At 35.5% G+C, this 27,555-nt stretch overlaps 6 protein-coding genes across 12 annotated transcripts in view; 4 read left to right on the top strand and 2 right to left on the bottom strand.

Moving 5' to 3' along the window:
• Nucleotides 1–9,794, bottom strand: part of LOC149733896 (uncharacterized) — a 30,092-nt gene extending 20,298 nt beyond the window's left edge. For 2 of the 5 annotated variants that reach the window (XM_089880846.1, XM_089880849.1), the window contains exons 1-14: nt 9,669–9,794; nt 9,102–9,227; nt 4,368–4,486; nt 4,246–4,304; nt 3,904–4,014; nt 3,054–3,130; nt 2,875–2,998; nt 2,412–2,583; nt 2,113–2,197; nt 1,671–1,809; nt 1,478–1,540; nt 1,343–1,372; nt 605–700; nt 172–309 (exon numbers count right to left, since the gene is read on the bottom strand). In XM_089880846.1, the coding sequence (XP_089736972.1) occupies nt 172–309; nt 605–700; nt 1,343–1,372; nt 1,478–1,540; nt 1,671–1,809; nt 2,113–2,197; nt 2,412–2,583; nt 2,875–2,998; nt 3,054–3,130; nt 3,904–4,014; nt 4,246–4,304; nt 4,368–4,486; nt 9,102–9,154 (1,266 nt within the window). In that variant the 5' untranslated portion in view covers nt 9,155–9,227; nt 9,669–9,794. Of the gene's footprint in view, nt 1–171; nt 310–604; nt 701–1,342; nt 1,373–1,477; nt 1,541–1,670; nt 1,810–2,112; nt 2,198–2,411; nt 2,584–2,874; nt 2,999–3,053; nt 3,131–3,903; nt 4,015–4,245; nt 4,305–4,367; nt 4,487–4,958; nt 5,176–6,800; nt 8,085–9,101; nt 9,228–9,668 lie in introns of those variants that run through there. The other 3 variants (XM_089880848.1, XM_089880847.1, XM_089880850.1) reach the window with 3 other exon arrangements.
• Nucleotides 9,795–9,932: 138 nt separating this feature from the next.
• On the top strand, nt 9,933–12,275 carry LOC149733895 (centrosomal protein of 76 kDa-like). Its single transcript, XM_089880858.1, has 2 exons — nt 9,933–10,070; nt 10,257–12,275. The coding sequence occupies exon 2, from the start codon at nt 10,287–10,289 to the stop codon at nt 12,273–12,275; it is 1,989 nt and encodes a 662-aa protein (XP_089736984.1). The 5' UTR covers nt 9,933–10,070; nt 10,257–10,286.
• Nucleotides 12,276–12,972: 697 nt separating this feature from the next.
• Nucleotides 12,973–15,209, top strand: LOC149733894 (m7GpppN-mRNA hydrolase-like). Its single transcript, XM_089880864.1, has 2 exons — nt 12,973–13,235; nt 13,403–15,209. The coding sequence occupies exons 1-2, from the start codon at nt 12,973–12,975 to the stop codon at nt 14,361–14,363; spliced, it is 1,224 nt and encodes a 407-aa protein (XP_089736990.1). The 3' UTR covers nt 14,364–15,209.
• A 140-nt stretch (nt 15,210–15,349) lies between these two features.
• On the top strand, nt 15,350–17,230 carry LOC149733893 (uncharacterized). Of its 2 annotated transcripts, XM_089880876.1 has the most exons (5): nt 15,353–15,709; nt 15,813–16,074; nt 16,422–16,511; nt 16,593–16,720; nt 16,837–17,230. In XM_089880876.1, the coding sequence occupies exons 1-5, from the start codon at nt 15,530–15,532 to the stop codon at nt 17,020–17,022; spliced, it is 846 nt and encodes a 281-aa protein (XP_089737002.1). In that variant the 5' UTR covers nt 15,353–15,529; the 3' UTR covers nt 17,023–17,230. The 2 variants fall into 2 exon arrangements, with proteins under 2 accessions (XP_089737003.1, XP_089737002.1); XM_089880877.1 differs by lacking the exon at nt 16,422–16,511 and having other exon boundaries at nt 15,350–15,709.
• On the bottom strand, nt 17,147–19,012 carry LOC149733892 (triosephosphate isomerase B-like). 2 transcript variants are annotated; one of them, XM_089880879.1, is made up of 6 exons: nt 18,838–19,012; nt 18,628–18,751; nt 18,462–18,561; nt 18,005–18,122; nt 17,695–17,938; nt 17,147–17,395 (listed from the first exon to the last, which is right to left on the bottom strand). In XM_089880879.1, the coding sequence occupies exons 1-5, from the start codon at nt 18,944–18,946 to the stop codon at nt 17,742–17,744; spliced, it is 648 nt and encodes a 215-aa protein (XP_089737005.1). In that variant the 5' UTR covers nt 18,947–19,012; the 3' UTR covers nt 17,147–17,395; nt 17,695–17,741. The 2 variants fall into 2 exon arrangements, with proteins under 2 accessions (XP_089737005.1, XP_089737004.1); XM_089880878.1 differs by having other exon boundaries at nt 17,765–17,938.
• A 3,114-nt stretch (nt 19,013–22,126) lies between these two features.
• Nucleotides 22,127–27,416, top strand: LOC149733891 (uncharacterized). Its single transcript, XM_089880862.1, has 7 exons — nt 22,127–23,264; nt 23,559–23,774; nt 24,178–24,374; nt 24,775–24,905; nt 25,275–25,433; nt 26,218–26,552; nt 26,960–27,416. The coding sequence occupies exons 1-7, from the start codon at nt 23,167–23,169 to the stop codon at nt 27,186–27,188; spliced, it is 1,365 nt and encodes a 454-aa protein (XP_089736988.1). The 5' UTR covers nt 22,127–23,166; the 3' UTR covers nt 27,189–27,416.
• Nucleotides 27,417–27,555: the final 139 nt, after the last annotated feature.

Below are 27,555 nucleotides of genomic sequence, written 5' to 3'. Positions count from 1 at the left end.
CAGTCTATGTAATCTTAAAAAATTTATTTAAAAAAGTTTAACACATACTTTTGAGAGGTTAAAAATAAAAATAGGATTAAATTTGCAGTTAAATACCTATTACACACATGTAAATCATACATTTCCACTACTTCTCTAGAAAATAAAGATACAAAATTCAAAGGTACTCACAGCGATAGCTCGATCCCGCTTATTGACATCACGTTGAGCACGAGATTCTTTTTCTTTGAAATCTTTTTCCATTTCTTCAACTTTCGAAGTAAGATCGTTGTTCATTTCTTCAGCTTCGTCTAATGCTTGTTTCAAATCCTGAACATAATTTTTAAATTAAAATATAAAAACAGGGGAGATGTAAAAATTAAAAACAATCCAGTGTATTTTAGTCAATTGACAAACGTTGTTACTGGTTTTAATATAAAAATTTGAAATTTACTTTTGTCATTAAGTTTGTGTCTAAGTTTGCATTAACAAAAAATGTTATAACAACAATCTGTTTGTCAAAATGCAAGACATTATCTGGATAGGAAACATTTAAAGATTAAGACACAACAAGGGTATAAACATAACGTTTTTTTTCAATTTAAGTAAAAAACAATGGTTTTACCTTCACTTCTGTTTCTCTTCTGTCAAGTTCTTCTGACATTTGTTTAGTAGCAAGTTCATATTCATCTAATCTTTGTTGTTGTTCCATCATGTGCTCCTGGGTAATAATAAATATAAAATAAGTAACAGTAAGATCTGATCAGCAACCAACATAAATTTTGCAACTATTGTCAAAACATGTAATCTTATTTAAAAGTAAAGGTAATATGAAAATAAAGGTTTTAAAGGGAAAACCCAAATAAAAGTCAGATTGTTTACCATCAAGTTTTGGTAACAATTTTAGAAAGTAAACTCAAAATCAACCATTCCATACAAAATAATCAGTTTAAAACAATATGATTTGAGCAAAAAGTCGAAAACCTCTTTATTTGATTGTACAGCATGCGGATAATGGCTCATAAGCCAATCCAATCATACATACAACACAGCAATAGCAGTAAGCACACATATGCAGGGTTAGGAACGAAGTAGCTGCTTTGCAATGCAAAGCTATGCATGCTTGGACCTCAGGACTAAAGCAACTGCCAATAATTGACAACAAAACAAAACCAGAATTTTGACAGAATTTGTTACTGACCAACTCAGTAGTTTATATTATGTTTTTTCCATTTTCTAATGACGTATACACATTAGTAAAACTATGGACTCAATTGTCATAATTAAAGCAGACATGCGAGAAATGAAAATAAAATAAACCCAAGCCCACGAATGAAAAGCACAACCAGGCTTTGACCTTTACCTGATAATCATCTTGTAAATGCAGCATTTCCTAACAATGTAGTTTAGAATAAACAAGCACAAACAAATATTTGACTGAATCTCCATTATAATGTATAGTATAGACAGACAATGAACATGAGGATCACATCCTTACCTGGTATTCAACTTGACTTTTATCTTCCTTGTCTTTAGCAGCTTTGAGTTCAGTTTCAAGGTCCTGATAAATTTGGAAATAAATAACTAAAATTTAAAACTAATGTAAACAAAAAGATTCCAACAAAATTTAAACGGGATATAAGAAGGATATATAAAAAAAAGAGGATACACAATTAAAAAAATATATATACTTTTAATTTTTGTCGTGTTTGTTCTTTCTCCTTGATCAAGGAAGCCACCTGCTGGTCAAGAATGGATTGTTTTTCCTCGTTTAACAATTCAATCACTGTTTGCTTGGAAGATAAGCCTTCTTTCAGTTGACTGATGGTTCTGAGGTGGAGATAGCTTTAGAATCAATATTTAAATATTTGCACAACACAAGAGAAATTTTATCCTCATAAAATATTTACCAAGTAAATAAAATCGAATTTCCTAGTGTACGGAAAGCAATTAGGTAAAACAAATACCTGATTATAAATTATTATTACACTAAACAATTAAACATAACACATAACACATAAAGGAAACGAAAGTCTTTAGAAGATACTAAGAATAAAACATACGAATTAACATGTTTTCTATTATGATTTAAGCTGAAGAAGCAATAGCAGTAAAAACAGATAATGAAGCTACCTGTCTTTTTCATCTAATTCTTCATTTAAATCGTCAACTTGTTGCTTTAAGTTTGAATCATCATCATCTAATGATATTTTATCATCTGTTGGATATTAAATGAATCAATTAGCTCGTACGGCACTACAGCCTATTGAAAAACCAAACATTTTCTCAAGCAATGAAAAAAGGGAAAAATAAAAGCATGTCCAAAATACATAAAGCTTGCCTAAAGGCTACACAACACTACAGCAATATTATTCTTTCCCCCAACCTATGCCAAACATAAGACACCAGTTTAAAACAAAAACACCACTCACCAAAGTTACCACTGTCTGTTTGCTGGCTTGAGTTTTTTTCCAATGCAGATCTGACCTCATGCAACTCCTGGTTAAGAGCTTTGTTCTCAGATTTTATTTCATCAAGTTGTTTTTTGAGGTCAAGGGCTTGCTGCAGTGTTCCTTCAGCGTCCTGCTGGGCAGCTAACAAGTCCTGGGGGAAGTAGTAATTAAGGAGATTGCACAAAATAAGCAACACCTAGAAATTATATAGCACCTATGATACAACAAAGTCAGCAAGAATACTTTTATTGTTTTCTATATCTAATGTTTTTTATATAAAAATAAAATATTAATTTGAATAATTTGGATAAGTGGTTTTTAATTTTTTGTATCTTAAGCTATTATATTGAAAATTAACATTACCTTATGAAGCTTTTTTGAGGTTGTGACCATTATGTTTAAAAAAAATTTAGAACTACACAATACAAAAAAAACATGGCACCTTCTCAGCAGCTTGAACTTTTTCATTCATTATTTCCTTCAGTTGTTGCAGTTCATTTTCAGCTTCACTTCGAGCTTTACGCAAATCTTCAGGTCCATTCGACTCCATACAAGCAACTGCATTCCTGCAATGGAAAGACTTAGTTATATGGTTTTGGATTGTTGTATTCGATCACTTACGAAGCTTTAACCAATAGATCATGTTTGTCTTGCAGTTCTCTTCGGAGACCATCACATTCAACTTTTAATTCAATGTTCTGAGGAAAAACAAATTTGTATTAGATATTCGTACAACTAGAAAAAGTCACAAAAATGTAAGATATAATACTGAACGAGTTCCATCATTACATGCAAACAATGTGTTTTAAAATTAAATCACTCTAAAATACAAACCTGTGTTATTTTTCCAATACTTAATCTATGCGCCATCATAAGTAAAACCAACTAAACTAACCATCAAAAGCAATAACCACAGTTTGTTAATAAATTTAAAGCAAAACAAGCAACAACAAGCAGCATAACCTAACTACCGCTTCAATTTTTCAACTGAATTAATTGAATTTTGAGCCAAGCAGAAGCAACTTTGTTATCCACAAATATTGAGGCACGCAACCAAGTTATTTGTCCCATAGTCAAACCATCATTTGATTGTTGACCTAGTCAGCTTTAAAACTAATTTAAAAGGGGCAATATAAGCGTATTGTGTCCTAGGTGTCTAAACTTGCCCGAATTCTCCTTCGAAACCACACGTAACTTTGGAGATTTTGAACTAAGCTGGTGTTTGGCTTGGGTAAACAAAACAAAGTACATCAAATATAAGGAGGGTATAAATCACTATCTTTGCTACAACAAACAAATATGAGATGCTGAAATACTAAGTATAACGATGTAAAAAACAATACGGAAATAAAAGAAAAGTACTGACTTTAAAAATTTTCCAAGGTTGTTAGAGTAATTCCCATTTATACACAACAAAACAAATAATTTTAAATCTATACAACAAAACTCTACATTTTTTCATATAACTTACCGTACGAACGAGTTGTTCATGATCACCAGTGAAGTTTTCCTGCATCCGCTCCTCCATGTAAAATATTCGAAGCTTCAAACTGAAATTCTCCTTTTTTAGATCTGAAATTTGCTGTAAAACAAAAGGCCAATTTAAATAGAGTAAGTATTATGTGGTATATATATTACAATTCAAAATTAGGGAGTTTATAGGATTTTGTAACTGAATAACCAAGATGGTGGACTATTTTTTTATTTTACTTAAGTAGTATCAATAGCAAATAATTATAAGTATTTTTTCATATTTTAAACAGACATTTAAACTAAAAATTCTAAAATATTGTAACAATAAAAAATATCTTACAGTTCCATAGTCCTTCATGTTTCGGTTTGGGGAAAGTCCCTCTGTTGCAACTTTAAAAACTAAAATAACAAAGTTTTAAAATTGTTTAAATGTTTCATCCAAGCTCAGTGTTGCCAACTTACTTGCTGGGTATCCAGGTCCAGGATCACTTTTCCTAGCAGTATCATCCATATGAAGATGACTGGCATCACCGTTCATTGAGGTATATGATGTCATGTCAGGTAATTGAGACACATTTGAACTAGAGAAAATGAGATTTTTTTAACTGGAGCAAAAACAAGATTAAGTGAAAACTAAAATGTAATTCAACAATTGAACGTTTAAGGAAAATAATAATATACAGAACATTGTTATTCGAAATAAATATCAAACTTTATTCAAAAAATCTATAAATCCACAAACAGTTCCCAATTTAAACACACTGGTTTAACTCATCCAAATATAAACCTTTCAACGCCCTTCAAGTTCACAGACAACTAATGAAAAGTCTCTCTACTTTTACTCAACCAGACCACTTATTCATTTCAAGTCAACTGGATTACACTGAATACACAACTTCAATGACAGAACTTCGTACAGGGTGGAACACAATGTAGAAATGCAACTTTAATTTACAATAAAAATAAACTACAGACATATAGACAGAAGACATTGAAAAATTGTATCAATTTGTATGCCTGACAAGTTGACAACACTGACTTAAACCAAATTACTTTAAAATAAGATTGTATCCAGAAATACTCGTAGAGTTTTCCAAAGGCTGAAGTAGCACTTGTGTGTAAGCCAAATGCTCTGATTTCCTCAAGAACAGGACTGACTGTTGACATAGACTTAATAGCAAGAATGTAAACACACTTATCAAGTGTCCACTGCGGTGAAGCACACCCACTTCAAGTGGGAGGAATTCTCCCAAACTTTAAAAGCCAAATAATGAAAGATACTGATTAGAAGGAACATTCATACTGTTATTGTTTTAAGACAAATAAAACAGAACAAAAAATCTCTAGCAGAATATTAAAATTAAAAAACCACCAAAAATAAACAAAATAACCTGACGCAATTCTTAGAAACGGCTGACAATGATAATTGTTGGTATATTATCAAGTCTACAACTGTCAATCAAATGTCATATAGCTGCGGTTGTCCCTAATGACGTAATCGTCGCGATACTGGTGGGCAACCTCATACAAAGTACAAACAATTCAATATCGAATGCTCTTTGCACTCCCGCGACACTATCTGCTATGCAAGTCCTTCTAACGCGTTGAAAGATGCTAAAACAAAAGCCATAGGGCATAGGGCGCTGACCCTGCATAAACCAACAAAATTAACGCGTTTGCTGTTCGATCGTTGCTCTATCTAATGCTACGCGTTAATGGACAGTGACGTAACTAGTTTCCGCAATGGGCCAACAGAAATAAAGCGTCTGGATTTAATATACTATGTAGGAAACCGTAAGCTAAACGCTAAAGCTTTTACTATTGGTCAAGAATTATATTCTTGCTAACTATTAGCACAACGTCTCTCACTAAAGACGGTTACTAAACTTGAGTAATATTCCTAGTCCATTGCTACGATACGCACACGCAAAGGTAACTAGACAAATGCGACTGGCACAGCGAACTATTCCTAGGGCGTCATGGCATAAATTAATTACAGTTCGAAGGGAAAAACACAGCCGGTAATTTTGACGTTTGAACCTGCTAACTACGCCAATTGAAAGATGACGATTAGAACTGGCGGCGGGATTATAACAAAAGAGTCGAATCGGGAGTTGGCCAACGAAGACGATTTGAGAAATGGATTAATAAAGCAATCCTATTTCCGCAATGGCGGCGAAATTACACTGGTTTTACATGAAAGGCGCTGCTATATCTCAAGGCAATGAAACAATTACGGGCGTTGGATTAGTTCGACGGGGGAGATTAGACAGTTTTATTTGGGGGAGGGAAAAAGTATGTTGAGGGTCGAAGTTGTAATGGGACATACCACAAATAGATCACAATTAGTTGCAAGATTAGTGCGAAAAGCGACTCTTGATAAGGTCGTCAACAACTTGGTAGTATACCCAAGGGATGCTACGAACGTCATGCATAATTTATAGCAGCAAAACCGAGCGAGCGGGGAGCCTTTATAAAAGTCAAGTTCGCTATGCATTTCTGCAGCGTAAGCATAAATACACTTAAGCTATACCTATACACAACTTAACTTACGCACGCTAATAAGCAGGAATAAATGCTGGTTTAATATAACATTTAGCAGTGTGGGAAAACGGAAGCCATTTCACAACAGACGCGAGTATTTAATAAAGAAACAAAGAATTCGCCTGGAATGCACAGGCCTGTACATTGTAGTTTATAACGCAATAAACTGGTGCCATTATATATTAGTTTCTGGACCTATGTTCAAAATTACGTCAGAGCTTCAGTGGTCCAAACAACTTGGCTAAGGAAACCTTGGTAACAGTGCGGGGAAATCGATTGTTGAAAGAAACCAAGACTTCCTTTGTAATACACAAGGGAGGTACATTGGTTATGATGAGATTATTAATTTACCTTTTCTGCTTTGCCTCTATCCACGATTTGAGGAACGGGTACATTTCAATTCAAAGTATATTCCGCTAACGCAGTTCGGTATAAAACCGGTGCAAACGGATAAGAAAATATCCGAGTTTTTTTTAAATCCTTTGCTAAAAGTTGATAGCGGGTGGTGTCTTGGATTTTAGACGGGTCCGTTTCATTCTTCTTCAGTAAAAATGTTCAGTACACCACACGGGAAAGACTTCCTTAAGCAATCCACTGCTTACTACTTCTTACTTGCTTTCGGTTTTCCTTCTGAGTTTCGACGATGGCCGAAAGAATTTCTCGCACCTTCTAAAGCAATCTCACACCAACCAGTAAAATACGTCAGCTGCCTACACGGGTGACGGCTTCGGTCGGTAAGTAAACAGCGCGAATGGACTATGGCAACATAACGATTTCGACCGACGCTGATTAAGATTTACAGGCCGTATTCTCTCACGTAACTTAACGTCTACAACGACACTAGGTAACCTGTGAAACATAGAACACGACGTTGTGAAGTAGTGGCCTCAGGCAAGGAAAGTCGCCTCCTGAACCACTGGCGCGTACGTACTGCCCTTGTATCTCATTTACCTTCCCTGGATATCGATCTACCTTAACTCGGTCTAGCGCCAGAGATCGGCTATAAGAATAGCTAGCTAATTTCCTTTCGATATGCGTGCGGTTTTTTGAAAGGTTTTGCTTCACCACACGAAAGTCTTTTTGGAACAATAAACTGAACCCCAACGACGAGGCAATAACAACTTGTTTGTTATGTCAGGCGCACAAAAAGATGTGGAAACATCGAAACAGCGCGCGCTCTGCGACTAGTACACGAAAGCATATTCAGCCGAGCGTAGCTCTTACTGTCTCGCTGGCAGCAACTAACGTAAAAGTCTATAGGAGAGACAGGGCGCAGTCGCCATCACCTGTGCGTGAACCATCACTGTCAAACTAACTTGGCATACCGATCTCCTGAGTTATTAACTACCGCCCTGCATCACACTGTGTGGCTACTGGGACTCGGTCTGCCATTTAACTCGCAGGAGATCAAACGTACAATGCTTCTGCACGTATATAGTGGCAGAACGGAAACTGTTGGCTGCAACAGAACGAACGAACGATGCATCACACGTCAGGCGTGGGCAGGAAGAGACGAAATGAGAAAAAATGCAAAGCGTTGAATTAGCGCAGACAATCATATATAAACGGCAACAAAAATAGTTGAAACATTGATTGTTTAGAAAACAGCAACATGTTTGTAGCAGTAGTTTTCTCTCTTTGACATAAGTGACTTAACATTGTCAAAGACAATGTTTTGTTGCAGTACAAACTATTTAACTATTGAGTATAATATTTTATACAAAATTTGGATATAATTTAATTTCCTTTAAACTCTCCCATACAATCAAAATGCAACACAATGTAAATCAAACAACAATTATAAGTATAGTATATTCAACATTAATCATCTCAGTTTATTTATGTACACAAACGAAAATGATAAATTTAAGTAAAAAGCTGTTTTAAAACAAGCTGCAATATGGTGATACATGTTGTAAACAGTTGTTAACACAAAAAACAAAAAGTACAAATATTGATTGAAACTTGAAACAGTAACGACTTTTAATAATCCAATTAAATTTGCCTGTTCACCGCACCTTACAGTTACACCTAATGCAGAAAAACTTGTCTGACTGGTTCTACTGCGGTTGTCTGTTTATATTTATCACATACCAAATTAAACTATGTAATTTTGGGATGTACATTTTTTACAAGAATAGAAGAATGAAAATGATATTACTTGACACTTGTCAACTGGTCATTAAAAAATATTTACAGATTTTGAATAGTGAAATATATATTTAAAATAATCTGAAACAATTGTAAACACCTCATTAGAGCAGGATAAAGAAAGTAAGGGCCTACTTAACTTTAACTAATAAAAGTATAAAGAAACATCTACCATTAAATAACATAAGAACCCTGCAAATTTTTTGTCATCGAGCCAATACAAATACTTGAATTGTCACAACTGTACGGTCACCTTAAATAGTGCATGTCCACTATGTCCGCTTGTCCACTATATTCAGTTTACTATGTCCGCCATGTAGTGAATATTGTGGACAAAGCGGACATAGTAAATGTTGTGGACATAGCAGACATAGATAGCCGACATAGTGAATATTGTGGACATAGCGGACATGCACTAATTAACAGGACCCCAACTGTATACGTACCAATTAGGCAATTACTACAAACTTTATCACACAATAAATCTGCAAAACATCTTACCTGAAGTCAAAGTTTATGGGAAGAGTTTGATCCTCACCCATGAAGGATTCCATCGTACACGGTTCCAGGTGTTGTTGTGATCACAGATGTTGGCTTATAGATGAAGACTCAAATCAGGAAGCTCAACTGGAAAGAATGTTTGCATGTTGACTATGTGGCTTGGTAATTTATGATAGTAACAATGACAATGTTTTTTTAGTAAACATTAGGAAAAACATTTGAAAAGGCTTTGTTATAAGCAAGGACCTTCTACTGAGAAAGAGTGTGGGAACGCAAATGGTAAAACAACACCTTGTGTGTGCAAATGGAATGTTTTACAGACTGGACTTATATTACATCGGAATGATTTATTGGTATATTTTAAATTTTACAATAAAGTCCTTCAATTATGCTAAATAATATCAACCACGAACAGCGTCTTCGTACACATACTATACAGCAAATTTCCAGAATATGAAATTGAAGCTTAAATTAAAAGAAGAACTTAACAAAGTATACCATACGTAATGTCGTATTAGGTTATTCAACAGGATAATATAAAAACATACGACGATACATACTACTCACCAACTACCAGAAAGGATTTTGATTCATTTGAACTTTTGCAAAGCGCGCGGTCTTTTTTGTAATTTTTCTTTTTTTTACGTCCATAGAAATCATAACAAATGTGGCACTTAAAATGGTGACGTCACTATTATGGGGTGTACGTGCATTTAACAAGAAAATTTTTATTACAAAACTTATAAATTCACCAGTACTTAAATATTATCATTAAACTGCATTTATATTTTAATTCGGTAATAAAGCCGCATTTACAATTCTAATACATGACAGTTACCGTCGGTCAGGAATAGCTATAAACCCAAAACCGTTTGCTGTTTGTTCTTCGTTTGAAAGAAGTTTGGAAAGTAGCTAAGATTGCAGCATTTGATGGTGGCTGTTCGTGTGTGTATGAAGTGAAATTTGCAGGTGAGTTAAATGTATTTATTTCTAACAAAAAATACACCTTATGTACTTGACTTGTTCTTTAAATAGATGCATTACTCATACTTTATGCTACAGATATATTTGTAATAATTAACGTGAGTAAATGATGTGTCTAATTTTTTTAAATTACATTATGAGTCCATTACACCTTGTTTATGATCTTTACAGAAAATTCTTTGTTTGTGTGAACTAAAAACAATGGCATTGCCGGCAGAAAAAGTCGTGGAGCTCAAACAAATCATTCATAATCAGATGAATCAGGCAAATATTCATGACCAGATCAAAGACATTATTTCACAAAGTTTAAACAGGCAGGACCCCGGCCCAAGCGATGAAAATTTTGACATCACAGAAGGACAAATATTAAGTGACCTGAAACGAAGAGGTGTTGTTGAGGATATTCTGTCTAAGCTTCAAGTCAGTTCACCTATGTATTCTGACCACTATAAACCAGCCACCCATGAGCCTTTAGCAGATGAGTATGCACGTTCAAAAGTTACAAGTAAAGCAGCTGTGAATCCGACCCGAAGGTACATTTATTTTCATGTTTTAGCTGGTAAAGCTTTTTTGGAGCATGTGAATGCAACAGGTGGTGCAGGATGTTCCATGTTCAAGTTACACTTGCATTTTCGTGGGCAGCGATTTTCTTCAAACCCAGTTCCAGTTGCATGCGAGCCTAATTTAAACGAGGCATTTCTTCTGGAGTTGCATTCTCCAGATGCTGGAGAGTCCTCTGCAATGATGAATGTCGAGAACATGCTTTCTATTTGTGATCCAGTGCATTTAGTGCTGACCAAACATGATAATGATGGAACTTCTTCCCTTATATCCTCCCACAGTTTTGAATGGAGAGAAATTTTGACTGAAAAATGTGGCCAGGTTCGAAAAACCATTGAAATGATGGGAGTTGGTGCTGAATGTAAAGTTCCAGCTGGTATTATAGATGTCAATGTAGAACTTGTACCACCTGTGAAGAATGTATTGCTGCCTGATATTTTAGATGCACAACTGCAATTAGAGAGACAACGTGCTGCAGAGAGAGATCGTCTCTTTGTTGTTTATGCAAAGCAGTGGTGGAAGGAATACTTGGAAATAAGATCCGAACATGAAACAAGACCGGTCAAAATATTTTCTCAAGATGAAACTGGGGTAAATCGCCTTGTGTGTTCTTATGTTTCTCCCCTGCAAGCTGGTAGGCTGATCACAAGTCCTAAAATGGCTGCGCGCTTTGTGAGCGCTATTCCATGTGAGAGCAATTCTTTTGGTGGTGCTGGTACCAATGCATCTAATTGGCAAACCACTCATGCATTTCTCTGTGCAAAGAAAGGTAGTTCTGAAGATCACAGCAACTTACTGTGTAGTTTACTGCTCGGATTTGGCCTTGAAGCCTATGTTTGCAGTGGTAAAAAGTCAAATAAGGCTGTTTGTACTTGGGTTATGACCATTCACTGTGACGGGAAGGTTTATTTTTGGGACTCTACCACTGGTCAAAGATATACACATCAAAGAGTTGACCCAAATGACCCACCTGCCACCAAACAACCCACAAACAAACACCCATTCAAGTCAATTGGTTGTGTGTACAACAATGAGCATTTCTATGCCAACATACAACCTTTGAACATTGTAGATACAACTAAATTCAACCTTCGAAATACCTCACTATGGAAAAGCATGCCAACAGATGCGATTACATCAGTTTCTGGAAACCTGTACCCAAGCATCTGTAGCCCTTTACCGAATCTCAAACCCCCCTCCTTAGATCCCGCATTAATGAGTAATACTTTAGAAGTTTCCCTAAAGGCTCAAGTCTTGATGCACCGAAAGCATTTGGATTTGTCAACTGAATGGGACGACCACCTGAGTTACATTCTAACATCATCACTTGGCAGTTATGAAATTGAACAACAAACTGGGATTCTTAACGCAGGAAATGATGACTTTCAAGACGCAGTACGTCGATCTGTTCCTGAGGGCCACACATTCAAAGGCTTCCCTGTTCAATTTCTTCATCGTGACCCAAGCAGAATAATCTCTTCTTGTCTCAAAAACACAATATGTTCTGAGATAATTGAATGTCGTGGAGACCGTGTGCGTTTAGCTGTACGTGTTTTGGTTTCTTTGTTTCCAGATGATGTTTCTGCTACTTGGGTTATGTTCGCATGCACGTACAAATCGGTGTTATAAACTTTGGAATCTCAGACAATAATCCACCATATATTATATTTCCCAAAGGTTGTTTACCAAATATTTGCAGTATAATGCTAGTCTGTATGACTCCATAGTTTCACATTCCTTCATATTAACAATTACATTCTTTATGTTGCTGCTATTATTATAGATATAATAGAATATTTGCGTAATGCATTATTCAATTATTGATTTATTGTTGCTACTTTTTTATTCTAACTTTTTCTAGTTCAGTAGCTTATATTCGCTTCACTTTTGTAGTAAGTTTTTTATTTTCCTGAAAATATCAATGGTGCTTAATAGTTTAGTGTATTTGTTTTAAAGGCAAACCACATTTAAAAGGAATATTTATATATGATACTGTAGAAATCGGCTTTTTATTAAAACCCTTTATATTTTGCAGATAAATTTTTACTTAATTACACGTAGGTTTTATAACTGAGAATAAAGATTGTTTTACGTTGCTGTTGATGTAACAGGTATGCAAATGCAACTTGATGTTACAAGTTCTGGTGCTTAAAATTAAAATGCTAAATAAAAAATAATAAGGTTTTAAGGTTTATATTGTATTATTATAAATCACATAATCAATAGATTTAGCCCATAACCCTACTCCCTAATCCAAGTTTTTTTATATTGTTTTTAGATATTTTCTCAGCATCTGCAAGCTAGAGGCATATGACACCAAAAAAACATGTCGAAATTAAAAATTAGCCCAAATGTGCTTGATGATCTGTGCAGCAGATTTCTGCTGAACATCCCTTCACAAGAGAAAGAGGATATGATTCGTTTGTGTTTCCAAATTGAACTCGCACATTGGTTTTACCTGGACTTCTTCAGAGCTGAAAATAATCGCCTACCTGACTGCAGGATGAAAGAATTTGCGAAGCTGGTATTTGAAACATACCCTTTCCTGCTGAATCCAAGTGATGTAAATGTAGATAAAGTATTGGAAAGGTATGTTAGCTAACTAATCGAGTTGTGGTAAAATTTTGGAAATAGATAACATAAAATGATTTTCGGCAAACCAAAATATCTATATAAATTTACTCTAATCAAATGTAACTACACTCATATTAACAGTAACTTATTTACAAAATTTAATAAACTGTATTTTTGCACAGTTGGAAGGAATACAAACGAAGTGTTCCAACATATGGAGCAATCCTTATGGACAGTACGTTGGAATACGTCCTGCTTGTACAAGGGTTTTGGATCAAGGCTAGTTGGGGGTTTCCAAAAGGCAAGGTGAATAAGGATGAACAACCAGAGATTTGTGCTGCAAGAGAAGTGCTTGAAGAAACAGGATATGACATCACTAAGAGCATCAAACCAAATCAGTATGCAGAACATTTATTGAATGAACAACTGAGTCGGTTGTACTTTGTCAGAGATGTGCCTTTGGATACCAAGTTTGGTCCAAAAACCAGAGGAGAAATCAAGAATGTACAGTGGTTTAGCGTGAGTGATTTACCTGCTCATAAAAAAGACCAAACACCGAAGCAAAATTTAAATATAGCTGCAAACTGTTTCTTCATGGTCATTCCATTCATGAAACAACTACGCAGATGGATTGCAAGCCAGAAATCCCTAGAACCTGAAGCTCCAATTACTAAACCAAAACAAATTTTACAACCCAGGCCAAAGAGTGAAAGAAAGTCTCAAGGTAAGGAGAAAGGCAGGAACTCCAATCAATCACCTCGATCACATTACAATGGATTTGGTTCGCCGGTCAAGTTCTCCACATCTCCAAGTCTCTCCATGGCTCCCAAGACTTCCAATGAAAAATCTTTCGAAGATGAGCAGATCAACTCATTTAAGCAAGGAAACAATAAAGCACTTGAGGATATTTATGCAATTCGTACACTGAATATTAAACAAGAAAATCGAAATAAACCACATCAAGGTGGCCGTGGCAGAGGCCAATATTTGCATGCAACTAATCAAGGTGATGGTGGACTTTTTGTAGGGAAAGGTAAAAGTTTGCAAGCTGATTCATTGCCAGCTGCCTGGGTCAACTTTACTTTTGACCGAACATCACTAGAACGAGCAATTGTGAATTTCCATAATCGCAACAAATATTAAGTGATCAATATTCTGAACTTTGCAATCATTTCTTACTTGCCATTCTTTACGGAAATGTTTTCTGCATTCAATGAGGGAATCTGCCGTTGTACAACATCAGTCATTTTGAAAAAATGCTCCCACTGGAAGTACAGATTTTACAAATTTTTAATATTTTTTTTACAACTTACACAGGGCCTTTTTTTCTGTGGTTTAATCCTTGTTAAAAAAAGCTTGCAACAAAAGTGTGAAGAAGGTGCAATTTTTAAATATTTTACAAGCAGCCTATTTGTGTAAAGATTCTAAAGTGGGATTGTGAACATGTCATTTTTTTGTGTAAGAGTCCAGTCTTACTGTACATCCATGTTATACACTGTGCCTTTTCCTTTGGATCTTTTAATGGATAATTACACAAACAAGTATTAATTGTGGCAATTCAAAACAGTACTAACCCGCGGCATTTTGGAATGCTGGCACTTATTTGACTGAGCTTTCTGTTTCATATGTGTAACTGGGACCTTTTAAAATGGTGTAAGTTTAACTTGTCTCCAGTGTTTTAATAACTATTATTTCAAATCTCTGGACCTACAACGAACTTCCAACTAGAATATGTGAGAAACTAGTGCCTTTGTATAAATGGTACCCTGCTTTTAGTGTAAGTTAAGTACACAATAAACTGTCATGTGCATGATTCTGCTTTCCCACAGTGCAGCAAATGATATTAATTTCAACCCGTAACTATGAAAAGAGTTTTACTTCATATTTACTAATAAATTGCTGATCTTTTTAGTATGGATCTTAATTTCGACATGATCGTGCCTGCATTGACCCATTCTTCGATAAAAAATAAATATAACGTTGTCGTTGTGCCTGTTTTCTTATTAAAACACAGAACCAACCTGTATAAAAAATAACAAACGAAGTCTTTAAACGAAACCCGTTGGATTTCTATTGCTAAAGTTTACTTTTGAACGTAATCATGCGTAGAGAGTATAGAATGTTTTCCGTATTTGGCTTTCCTGTGAGGAGGTAGACAGACACGTACGTTCAAAAAACACAGTTGTATATCTGTTTAATTTACAATTTGCTTAGGTTGGATGCAAAACTTCTAAGAAAGTAAGGCAAAAACGGCAATACTACAGGCCATAGTGAGAAGTTACCGATTTTATGTCATCACATTAAAGAGCATGATTATACACGCAAAAGTTGCGCTGCTTTCAATTTTCTCTTGTGCGTTATGGAGTCCGCTACATTGGATATGGGAAGGCGATATTGAAAATATCTACATTATCGTTGGGTGGATTTTGACCACTGTAGTTTCCCATCTGTGGCTTGCAGCTAAAATCATAAACATGCGAATGTTTTCGGTAAGTAATTAAATACATTGATTATTTCTTCATTGTTGCCACCTTTTAATAGCTCGAAAATAGAACAGTAAAAATAATTCCAGTTGTTCTAATGTCTTTTTAGGTTGCATGGAGATCCTACATGCTGACTGCATTTTTTATGATGGGTTTCAGCATTGCATACTTTGCATCTACATTATATTTATCATTTGGCCTATACATTTGTGTTCTGTCAACATTTCATATGGGTGAATACTTAGCCACTGCCCTGTTTAATCCAACAAGTATATCTCTCTCTTCCTTCATCTTAAACCACAGTCTAGAGTTTAATGTTGCCATGATTTTAAGTGTGGTGGAGCATTGGACATTACTGTACTTCTTTCCAGGTAAGATTTGTATAATATTTGAATTAACAGTCTTAGTTAAGTACTATTGTGTGCTGTAACGAAAGTTAGGCCAGATCTCTTTGTTTGCAAAGTGGTTAGCACGCCTGCCCGTAAACCAATGAAAAACTTCGAAATAAATAATCACCTACAAACTGTACAAAGTAACATACATGATAACTCGTAACCAGGCGTAAGGTGCATGAAACAGAACACCTGTGTTATAACGACTGTTGTTTTCCGGCCACGGGAGGATAAAGGAGGTTACACCTATTCATTTCTACATTCATATGTTTATATTCCTATGAGCAGTGAGCACCAATTTTATTCTATATAATATTATTATTTAGGTATAAAGACCATTCAGTGGCTAATATGGACTGGTTTTACGCTGTGTTTATCTGGAGACTTGTTTAGAAAAATTTCAATGTACACAGCAGGTACGGTCCTGGCAAATACTGTTGCAATACTCAGAATGCCAAAACATAATTTTATCATTAAAATTTTCCACATTTTATCAGGGAAGAGCTTTACTCATCTTGTTCAATATTATAAGCGAGATTCTCATAAACTCATAGTAAATGGAGTGTATTCACTTTTCCGTCATCCATCATATACTGGTTGGTTCTGTTGGAGCGTCGCAACACAGGTGTATATTATGTAGTACTGTATAGTTTTGGTGCCTCTACAATATTTTTTAAACTGATGTTTTCCAATTAAATCTGCAAATTATTCCTAAACATATTCCACAAAAATATTTTCCAGGTGCTATTACTGAATCCGATTTGTTTAATTGGATACACCGTTGCTAGCTGGAAGTTTTTTCATGAGAGGATTTATTATGAAGAAATCACACTGCTTAATTTCTTTGGGCAACAATATTTGGAATACAAAAGGAGAGTTCCCAGTGGTATACCTTTTGTTTGTGGGTATAGTTTAACCCAGAGTTGACACCACAGCCCAAACACTCAGGTTCTGAAACCAAGATTCAATCCAATACTTCTCCTTAGTTAAACGTTGTTTTAGTTCATATGAAATATTTTTTGTATATGAAAGGTCCCATTCCATTTCCTACTTTGGTGCATAACGATTTTTATTCAAGAAATTATATGTGATTTATACAAATCAACACTGCACAACATGAACTTTCCGAAAAAGATGTAACAGCACTAAATGTCAGACTAAAGGGGCAGATAAGCACAGGATTATGCATTAGCTTTGATGATGTCTAAAAATTCTGGTTTCAGTGATGCACCTCCAACTAGAAAACCATCAATATCCTTTCCTTTAGCAAGCTCTTTGCAGTTTCCAGCATTGACAGAACCTAGAATATACAGTGGAAAAGTCTTAATCCGATAGAAGACAGCAGTGCATCAAAGTCCATAAAAATCAAATGGCAGCCAAATTGTTCTGTTTCTTAACTTGTGATTTCTATGGACTTTGCTTGCCGTTTTTTGTATTCCTATTAAGATTTAAAATAAAACTAGAAAACCAGCATACATAACCTTATATAATGATGAATTAAACCATGTTTTAATTGGCAGTGGTAATCTGATATTTTTTTCGTATTAATATGAAGATTTCAAATAAAAATTGAAAATCAGCGAAAAATATTAGATTTACCGCCATAAATAATTCTTGTTGATTTGGAAACATCATCAGATACATTATCAGCGAAAAATATTAGATTTACCGCCATAAATAATTCTTGTTGATTTGGAAACATCATCAGATACATTATCAGCCAACCACTTCCTTAGCTTCTCATGAACTTCTTGTGCTTGGCCAGGAGTTGCTGTCTTACCAGTTCCTATAGCCCACACAGGCTCATATGCAATGACAACTTTACTCCAGTCTTCCACATTATCTAATTAATAGAAAATATAGTTCAAGCAGGCTACAATCAAAATGTGTGTATAATGGATGGCATTACCTTTAATAAATGTCATTTGTTCAAACACCACTTGCTCTGTAACTCCAGCTTCTCTTTCATCAAGTTTTTCCCCAATACATGGAATTACACTCAAACCACTTTCCAATGCATGTTTCACCTGCAAACATACGCATAACAGTCAAAGCACCAGCACAAAGGGTATAAACTTCGAACCAATTTACACCAAAGAGTCCTCCATAATCTAGCTATTTAGATAACATGTATAACTATTATTTTTCAGTATGTATAGGTTTTGTTGTATATGCAAATGTTTTTTAATAATTTAAGAACCTTTCATTAATGTGCATACTGACATGTCATCCACGGCACATCAAATGACATGTCCATCAAGTATGACTGTGTACACGATCAATTATAATTACAGAACCTAATATACAAATTTAATTTGGTATGTGTCTTAATGTGTGTAAAGCATATGTTTGTTAGAAGAAGTTACTTTTTGTCCAATCAATTCATTTGATTCATTGAATACATGTCTTCTTTCCGAGTGACCGAGGATTACCCAATTAACACCAACATCAGACAGCATGGCTGGGCTGTGGGACGATAGGTATGTGTTATATTGCTATTATTGAAATTTCATGTTTAACTGTAACGCATACCTCACTTCACCAGTGTAAGCACCCTTAGCAGCTTTGTAACAGTTCTGGGCAGCAACTTTAACCTGGCTGGTGATTTTGTTGGTGACATAATCAAGATATAGTGGCGATGGAGCAACAACAACATCTAAACACAGATTCCAAGTGTAAGTTCACATTTTTACCAATAAATACATATCAAATAAAGCTCTTTATAAAAGATGTTTAGTTTACCTGTTTCAGGCGAATTCACAGTGTTAAGATTGGTAATAATATCATCCAAAGAGGATTTATTTCCATTCATTTTAAAGTTGCCTCCAACGAAAAAACGTCGTCCACTCATGCTGACAGATTATTTTTACAAACGTGTGCAAACTTGTAAAAAACTGCAAATAAAGTTCAAACACATTAAAGGGTGTTAATATAAACAAAACGTTTTTGCCAAACAGTTCATACAGTTAGCTTAACTATCACCCTCTTACTTAAACTCTGTGGTAATACCAACAGAATCTAAGCAACTCTGCCACCCGCAATATCTTTCTCTCCCGCCCAACACCTTCCCTCTATAGAAAGTAATGTTGCGCGAATGATTCCATATCGACCCCGACGTACGACCTTCGTCTGTGGTTTATCCACGTCTATGCTTAGTTTGTAACGAAATAAAACTCCCCGTTGTGAAGAGCGTTGAAAGGTATATTAACACATTCATGGCCTATTTATAGCCTTTAATGCACATTCCATCTTGAAAACAACTACACTAGAAGATTTGCCAGTGGGAGCTGTAATAACTCAACTGCATGAACAAGTAAAACACGTGTAAATACCATCATAATAATTTAAATTAACGATTAAAGACATATGATTGGTCATACAATTGGTCAGCTAATTAAATAATAAGTGTTTATATAAAAAATCGTAGCATGACATCAATATGAGAACAAAAAAGGTGCATTTGCGTTATTCATCCCTGTTTTCAACGAGTTTTAAAAATTGCTTTTAAAAACTGCAGTGACAATTAACGACAACCGATTTACGTCATCAATTTAGGACTTTAGTGGTGACGTCATTATAAAAGATATTTTAACTTGGGTAAAACCACAGAACCCATAATACAGTAGGATGGGGGAAGATAGGACACTTTTCAGCTCTATTTTCTCGTCCCATTTAGTAGTAAACGAAGAACATTGAAAGAATTATAAAAGTGTATCCTTACGACTCCCATAGGCCGTTGTTAATTGTTTAAAACACGATCAGGATGTTTGGATATTATGTACCAAACGTGTCCCATCTCCCCCCACCCTACTATAAATGTAGTACTGTGGGGTCAGATTGGACACCGTCAGCATATATATAATATATTCTGATTGTGTTTTAAACAACTAACAACGGTATATGGAAGTCGTGGGAATACGGTTGATAATTCTTCTTAGCTTACTATCGAATGGGACGAGAAAATAGCGAAAAGGTTTCTTATCTTCCCCCTCCCTGCTATATATAACTATATATTTATACGTAAGGGTAAAACCTAATCAATCGGAATTAAATTGTTTTCGTTCAGCCATGGCCTACTAAAGATATCTTTAGTAGGCCATGGTTCAGCCTAAATCAGTTGTCCCCAGACTTTTATATCTACTCACGTACCATGCACATTTTGGTTCATGCAGGGTAACGCGTTCTGGTACCACCTACATATAATTTACTTAAGGCTCGTGAACAACTAATTTCAAATAGTGAAATTATAGGAACCGCACGCATACGTCTTTCTTTCGGCGGGAATTCGCACCACAAACTTGGGACTGCCTTTCTTAAAGTTGCGTGCAAAATAAAAGTAATTTGTTAATTAAACAGGGCGAAAAACAACCGAAATATATTCCAGAAGTAGCACTACTGTATATTTACGATGTTTTCCTCAACCAACCAGCATGTTTATTACGAAATAGTGGGGATTTACACGTAAATTCATTGCATTATAATAGCAATTGTTTGGCCTGGCAGTTGATTATGACATAATAGCAATTCACACGTCGATTATATGCGTTATAATAGCGATTGTCCCCTTGATTATTTAGTCTGCAGGTGCTTGAAAACAAGTTGGGTATTTGCCTTTTCACGTATGCGCGTAAGTAAAGTATAGATATAGTTTGCAAAAATACTATGTGAAACAACGTCTCGATTTAAAAAGTTCTAGTACGGAATATAGCAGAAAGTGTCACGTTTTAACATGGCGTATACTCAATACACGGCCTACAGGAATTTAATACACCTAAACTGCTCTGTATTGAGTATGTCATGCGCTATACGTAATTTATGTGAATTAAAATAATGCTTACAACATTCACTAAAAGATCATATGCGATTCTTTGGTTAAACTTAATCAGTTGCTCGCGTACCACCGGGGAGACTATATAGTGGTACGCACCACAGTTTGGGAACTATACTGGTCCAAACAAAATAGTTTTAAAAACACACAAAAATAATGTGAGACCATTAAATACGTTTTGCCATATTAAAAAGTGAAAGTACAGTCTTGTAAAACTTATACTGTTTATATGTTTTATTATATATTCTATCTAAGTGAGAATCGACGCGGTTCACCACGGGGAGTAAAGACGATGGAATCGTGAAAGATCGCAAATAATGAATCTTGTAGCCAGCAAACATTGCAGCTCAGTTATATTAATATGCAGGAGAAAGTTTAATTAAATCGTGTAGTTAACCGTAAAAATACCTAATATGTTCTGCCGCTAATAACGAGCCCAGTGGCATTTATTTCGTGCGTAATTATGGCCTGTTTGGTCTGGAAGTATAGAATGCATTACTGAGAAAATATTCAATATCCAATCTCTGTATTACGCAACTTAAATCGTCTGACAAAGTGGTTTAGTTGTAAAATAGATAAGGGTCGGTACGAATGTTGCTGTATTGGAATAAACTGTTAGTTAGCCAGTGAATAAAACGTTTCGATGATAACCATGTTTACATATAGGCTTAATGTACCTAACCTTACGTACTAGTGGTACTAACCTTACTAGTAGTTAGGATATCGACACGCGTGTGGTGACATCCTGTTACGTTTATGATAATACACGTGATTGCTTATCAATGGGCTGCAGTGCAGCATCCTGTTTAAAACGTTTGTAGCATCTTTATACATTTATGCGCTATGGCTGAATAATCTCTCAGTGTATAGCACGTACAGGGATTTATATTACCGCTATACCCTGCCGTTTAATCAGTGAAGTGTTGACTTAATAATGTGGGTACACAGTGTGTGTAATTCGTTAGGTTGCAATAATTACGAGAAACGGGTCAAGCCTTAGAACTGATAAACGCGCTCGCCTTTGACTCATATGCCATTCTTTGAGGGAAACCACACGACATGCACTGCACAACGTATATACCCCGGTGTGTGATGGGGCAAAAGAATTTTGCACACGGCGCGTCCAAATCTGCACTCACCACCAAATTAAATTTGCACTGTCACCAACAAAGCAAAGAAATAAAAAGCAAACTCTTTATCAACAGCATAGGTGAAGGCTCTGCGGTACCGGCGGCGGCTTGGAGATTTTCCAAAAGAAACGGACAGTTTTTTTTAACAGCCGGTAATGCAGGTGGCCTTTCCCCATAAAACTGACAAGAATTTATACAAACAAGAATTTACCTGCACCGATTTACGACTATAGAAATACGTCATATTATTACGACCGCGATTGTCCCGAACAGCAAACTATAATATAGCGATAACTCCTAAGTAAATATTAACAAGCAGTGCAGGTATAAAATGACCAAATAACGTTAGTCAGCACATGTATAACAGTTACTAAAATACAGTTCAGTTACAGGTGGTTAAAAAGTAAACCGTAATACAAATAGATTTAATAGGTTATAAACGAACATGAAATAGTAGACATCGTATAGTAGGGCGGAGTAAGATGGGAAAATTTACAGAACTATAGTATCCCAGCATCTTACCTCAAAGTACTATATATGAGACATAAAGTAACTATGTTTCAGACAGCTAGTCAGTCAATAGTCGCATAAAAATACCAGGTTTTATGTGCGTAGGTCAAATGCATTATTTAGATATATAGCTTATAACGAGCCGCGTGTAACTAAACTGATTATTCGTTATGAATTTATGACAATGCTCGTCACTATAGTTTATTTACATTTATCATAATTTATCTATGTACATATATCTTATTTCAAGTTACAAAGTCAGGATATTATTTAGCTTACTTAATTTGGAGATCTTCACCAGTTCATCAGTCTGTATATAAAGATATGTTGCAGACTCTTAGTTTCGTCATTTCGCTCATCATGTTTTCAAGGAAGTAACTTTAAAAAAGGGTCAAACTCTGTGGTACAGCTGTCAGAAATGTCTTTGTTTTTAGAAGTCTACACTATGCAGTATGCACGTATATTTGCAATACTGTATCGCATAATATTCGATTGGTATATTATTGTATAATCCCGCTTTACTTAAGTGTAGATGAAAGTGCTGGATTTTCTTTGTTGAGTGATTAAGCTATAACAAGCGTAATAGCCACTGCTGCATTTAAAATGACCTTTACATGCAAAATTAACAGAGGGCCGAAATTCAGTCTCATCTGCATGCTCATTATGACATCGGCGTTTTTCTTCACAGAGATTGTAGTCGGGTATGTGAATCAATATGTTATCATGCTTTAATTTAATCAGTATACATTCCTATTCCACCACATGTAATATGTTGAGTATATATTTGGGGTACGGGTAATATTGAGGAGAATATTGCGGATCAGTTTTTTTTTATTTTAGAGCGTTCGAGTATGGACTGTGTAAATACTAAATATTGCCTCGGTATAGGCTACTGCTATATATTCAGTAATGGTTTTAAAAAAACAACACTTGTTTATATACAAACTAACAGAAACACTGCTTTTATGTTTGAAGAACTACGTTTTTGATACCAGGTATTCCACCAACTCCACGGCATTGGTAGCAGATAGTTTCCATATGTTGTCTGATGTGGTGAGTCTTGTTGTCGGGTTGGTCGCAGTTATTTATTCCAACAAAACAAGCAAAACCAATACGTACGGTTGGGCAAGAGCTGAGGTTCTTGGAGCATTATGCAACGCCGTGTTCCTATTGTCCCTTTGCTTCAGTATTGTAATCGAAGCTATTCAAAGGTGGGGGACTATTTGCTAATTTTTATTTGTCTGAATTCGTGCCACAATGTTTAAAGCTATCGTCACTGCACAAAGCGATATACTGGAATTAGGAATTAAAGTTCCCAATCTTTTGACCGTGTATCTCTTTTAAAAAACATTTTTAACTCTCATTGCTCCTTAGGAGGTTTCTAATCTGTCGTTATCCTGCTACGCCAGGATAAAGAATATTTTTTTATTAATTAATTCATTTACATGCTCGCTTTGCATTGCAAGTCCTATATAGGTCAATGCGTGTCGGCGTGTTGCACACGACACCGCCTAAACGTGATTGACGTGCTTTTTTCTGCTAAAATAAATAAACAAACGTACATGCTAAACATCACGAATTGTAACTGCACGGATTATTTATATTTCACTGCAGACTCGTGGAAGTAGAACCAATAACTGAACCATTACTTGTTCTGGGTGTTGGTAGTGCTGGTCTGGCCATCAACCTTATTGGACTTCTGTTGTTTCATGAGCATGCTCATGGACATAATCACAGTCATGGGCATTCTCATGATAGTCATGACGTAAAACACGAACATTCACATGATCATGACGATGACCCCGAAGGAGGTGAAATTGAAATTTATTATAAAGTAGGGTGGGGGGAGATGGGACACCTTTAGCACATAATATCAAAATATCTTGATCTTGTTTCAAACAATTAACAACGGTCTATGGGAGTCGTGAGGATACAGTTTTATAATTCTTTGAATTTACTTTGTTTACTATCAAACGGAAGGAGAAAATTGAAAGAAAAGGTGACAGCGTATGGTAGGCTGCTGGGGTGCTGGGGTGCTGGGGTTCCTGGGCGCTGGGGTAACATTTTCATTTTTTTTCTTCCTCTTTTGTAGTAAAATAGTAAAATATCGACAGAATTATATAATCGCAGCCCTGCGGCTGTAAAACACGGTATTCCATCTTACCCCACAATACTTTATGTAACGTTTTATTAACATTAATGGTAATACAGAACCAAAAGTTCGAGTAACTGCAGCAAAGCGAGGTCACTTGAATATGAAAGGAGTTTTCTTACATGTATTGGGAGATGCCTTGGGATCTGTTGTCGTTATCATCAGCGCTTTGATCGTTAACTACGTACAGGTTAGTTAAAAAGAAGACAGGTGTCAAATTTCCCTGTTTCTGTACGTGGCAAGATACAATGGCTATTATATAGGTATACAATTTCTTAAATGAAGTCTGGCAAAAAAACTATATTTGATTTGTAATGGAATATAAATTGCCAACAAACTAGTTTACTCTATAAATGAAGTGAGGTATTTTACAGCGTTGTATGCTATATTGTACCTGGGACTTGTACAAGATTTCGTTGATTAATTCAATACCCAAATATAGAAGCGCCTATATACCGACAGTCCATATACCGCAAAATAACACAACTAAAACAAACTGTTCTAAAGAATTTTGAGAAATTTTCGCAGCATTATAAATTCACATTTTACACTCATATAGGACTCTTGGCGTTTTTATGTGGATCCAGTTATGAGTCTCTTTATCGCGCTCATCATCGTATGCAGTACCCTGCCTCTTCTTAAACAATCTGCTTACATATTACTACAACGACCACCTGCCCATATCAAAGCAGATGAATTGGAAAGCAGGTTAACAAAGGTAAGTTGCGCAGTGTTTTTTTTTATAAGTTAAGCAAAAGATTGTATGGTATATGATATGTACATAACTATTAACTACGTCGTTCTTAGGCTTAGTGCTAGGTTGTTTTTTTAACAACTACAAACAGAATTGGCAAAAAAATTAACCGGTAATTTGCGTGACAGCCATTAATCAATGTCTGATCATGCTAAATCAAATTGCTAATATACTTATGCACATTATCTGGTTCAGTCACGAACATGCTTTGATACTTTAATGAGTAATTAGAGTAAAAATCACGCTTGCGTTTGCGTGTCTCGGTTTTGCGGTGCACTCAACCGGTTCGGGGTATTTTAGCGGCGGAATATTTTGCAGTCGGCACCAATGACATGCTGTGTGCAAAGCTTAGGTCTATCGGTCAATATTGTGTAACGGAATGCCAATAAATGCTAAAAGCAGTGTTTTGTGGTGGAACGCAATGTGTTTTGTTTTAAAATTTAAACCATTCCAGACATTAAAGGGTAAATATGTATGTATCTTAAATATATATGTAGTGGGCTGGGGTAAAATGGGACACCTTAAGCACAAAAATCCAAATACCCTGATCGTGTTTTAAACATCGGTGTAGAGAAGTCGTGAGGACATGATTTATTAATTCTTTGAATGTTCTTTGTTTGCTACCAAATGGTACGAGAAAATAGAATGAAAGCGTGTCCCATCTTCCACCACCCTGATATGTAATCTATCGTCTATATGCTGAGCTTACTGGAATTTGCAACGTATATTCAAATATATTATATTTCAGATCAAGGGTGTAGTGTCACTTCACGATTTGCATATATGGCAACTGTCAAGTAACCAGGCGATCGCTTCAGCCCACTTGACCATGCATTCAGAAGATGATTTTGGGGTGACAGCTCACAGGCTACGGCATGTGTTTCATGAAGCAGGCGTCCACTCACTTACTCTACAACCCGAAGTTTACCCGTGTAAAAAGGGCATGTCGGTATGTGGGATCAGTGATTGCCAATATTTGAAGGAAGAAGTTCACCAGTTGCTGCCTTCTATGTTGGAGGAAATTAAAAATAATGAAAACGCAGATGCCGAATGCACGGAGAACGTTAGTTTTACAGAATACAAGTAAGGTTATGTTGCCGCTTACAGTTGTGTTAATTATTTAATAACGAAAGCTACATCCTATATGTGTTTTGTTTAGACCCCAACATTTCTAATTTATATTTGTTAGAAACATAAAGTATATTCTAGTTTTTAAACAAGAAACTTCAAATTAAACAATAAACATTTATATTTGAATAATTATATATATATATATATATATATATACAGTGGGGTCTAGGGTGTATTTTTTATTGTCAGCAAAACATAGGCAACAACATAAGATAAAACATTGTACACAACGAATAATGCATCAGGTGACAAAAAAAAACATTCGGAACTTTTCATGTACGCACACATTATTTTACCGATAAAAAAATAAATTACATGGTCTAAGCAAGCCGCATAAACTACATTTATTTGTTTCACAGGTGTTGTACGCCACCCAGCGAGCATTCCGACAACAGTCCTATCCACACCATCTCAACAACTAGCAGTCAAATTTGTAAATTCTCTTGTGTCTCTGATGATTGCGCCGCATTTATGTGTTGCGATGGTGTCCGTTCTAGAAAGGAGTCCACCGTGTTAGGCGAGGACAATCCAGTTTATGGCATGGGACCTTTAATGTCGGTTGTTGAGTCGGTGTCTATACGTTTGTAGTGATACATTGAGTTATGCCATATTGCAAAAATAACTGTTGTGTTTTAATGCGCTGATGCCCCGCAGTACATTTACAGTATTATGTGGCGAAAAAGTTCAGTTTCAATACACTTTCTTTAAATCGCAAGTAATAAAGATGTTCTTTTAATGCAATTCTTTTTAAATTGTGGCTTCAACTAATACCACATCTTACTACTGACTATACAATAAATTTTGTCCACAAATAAACGTTGTATAATTGTATTAAACGTGCACTTGCATTCAAAGGCACGTGATTGTTTAATTACATTAGACATATTTCCTATAAATTGTCATTGTGTATATGCCTAGTCATCCTAGTGTTCACGTGTTAATTAAGAATTAGAAA

Source organism: Ciona robusta, chromosome 7, assembly GCF_009617815.1.
Source record: "Ciona robusta chromosome 7, ASM961781v2".
NCBI lineage: Eukaryota > Metazoa > Chordata > Ascidiacea > Phlebobranchia > Cionidae > Ciona > Ciona robusta.
The sequence above is the reverse complement of the archived record's forward strand: the minus strand, read 5'-3'. Positions and strand labels throughout refer to the sequence as shown.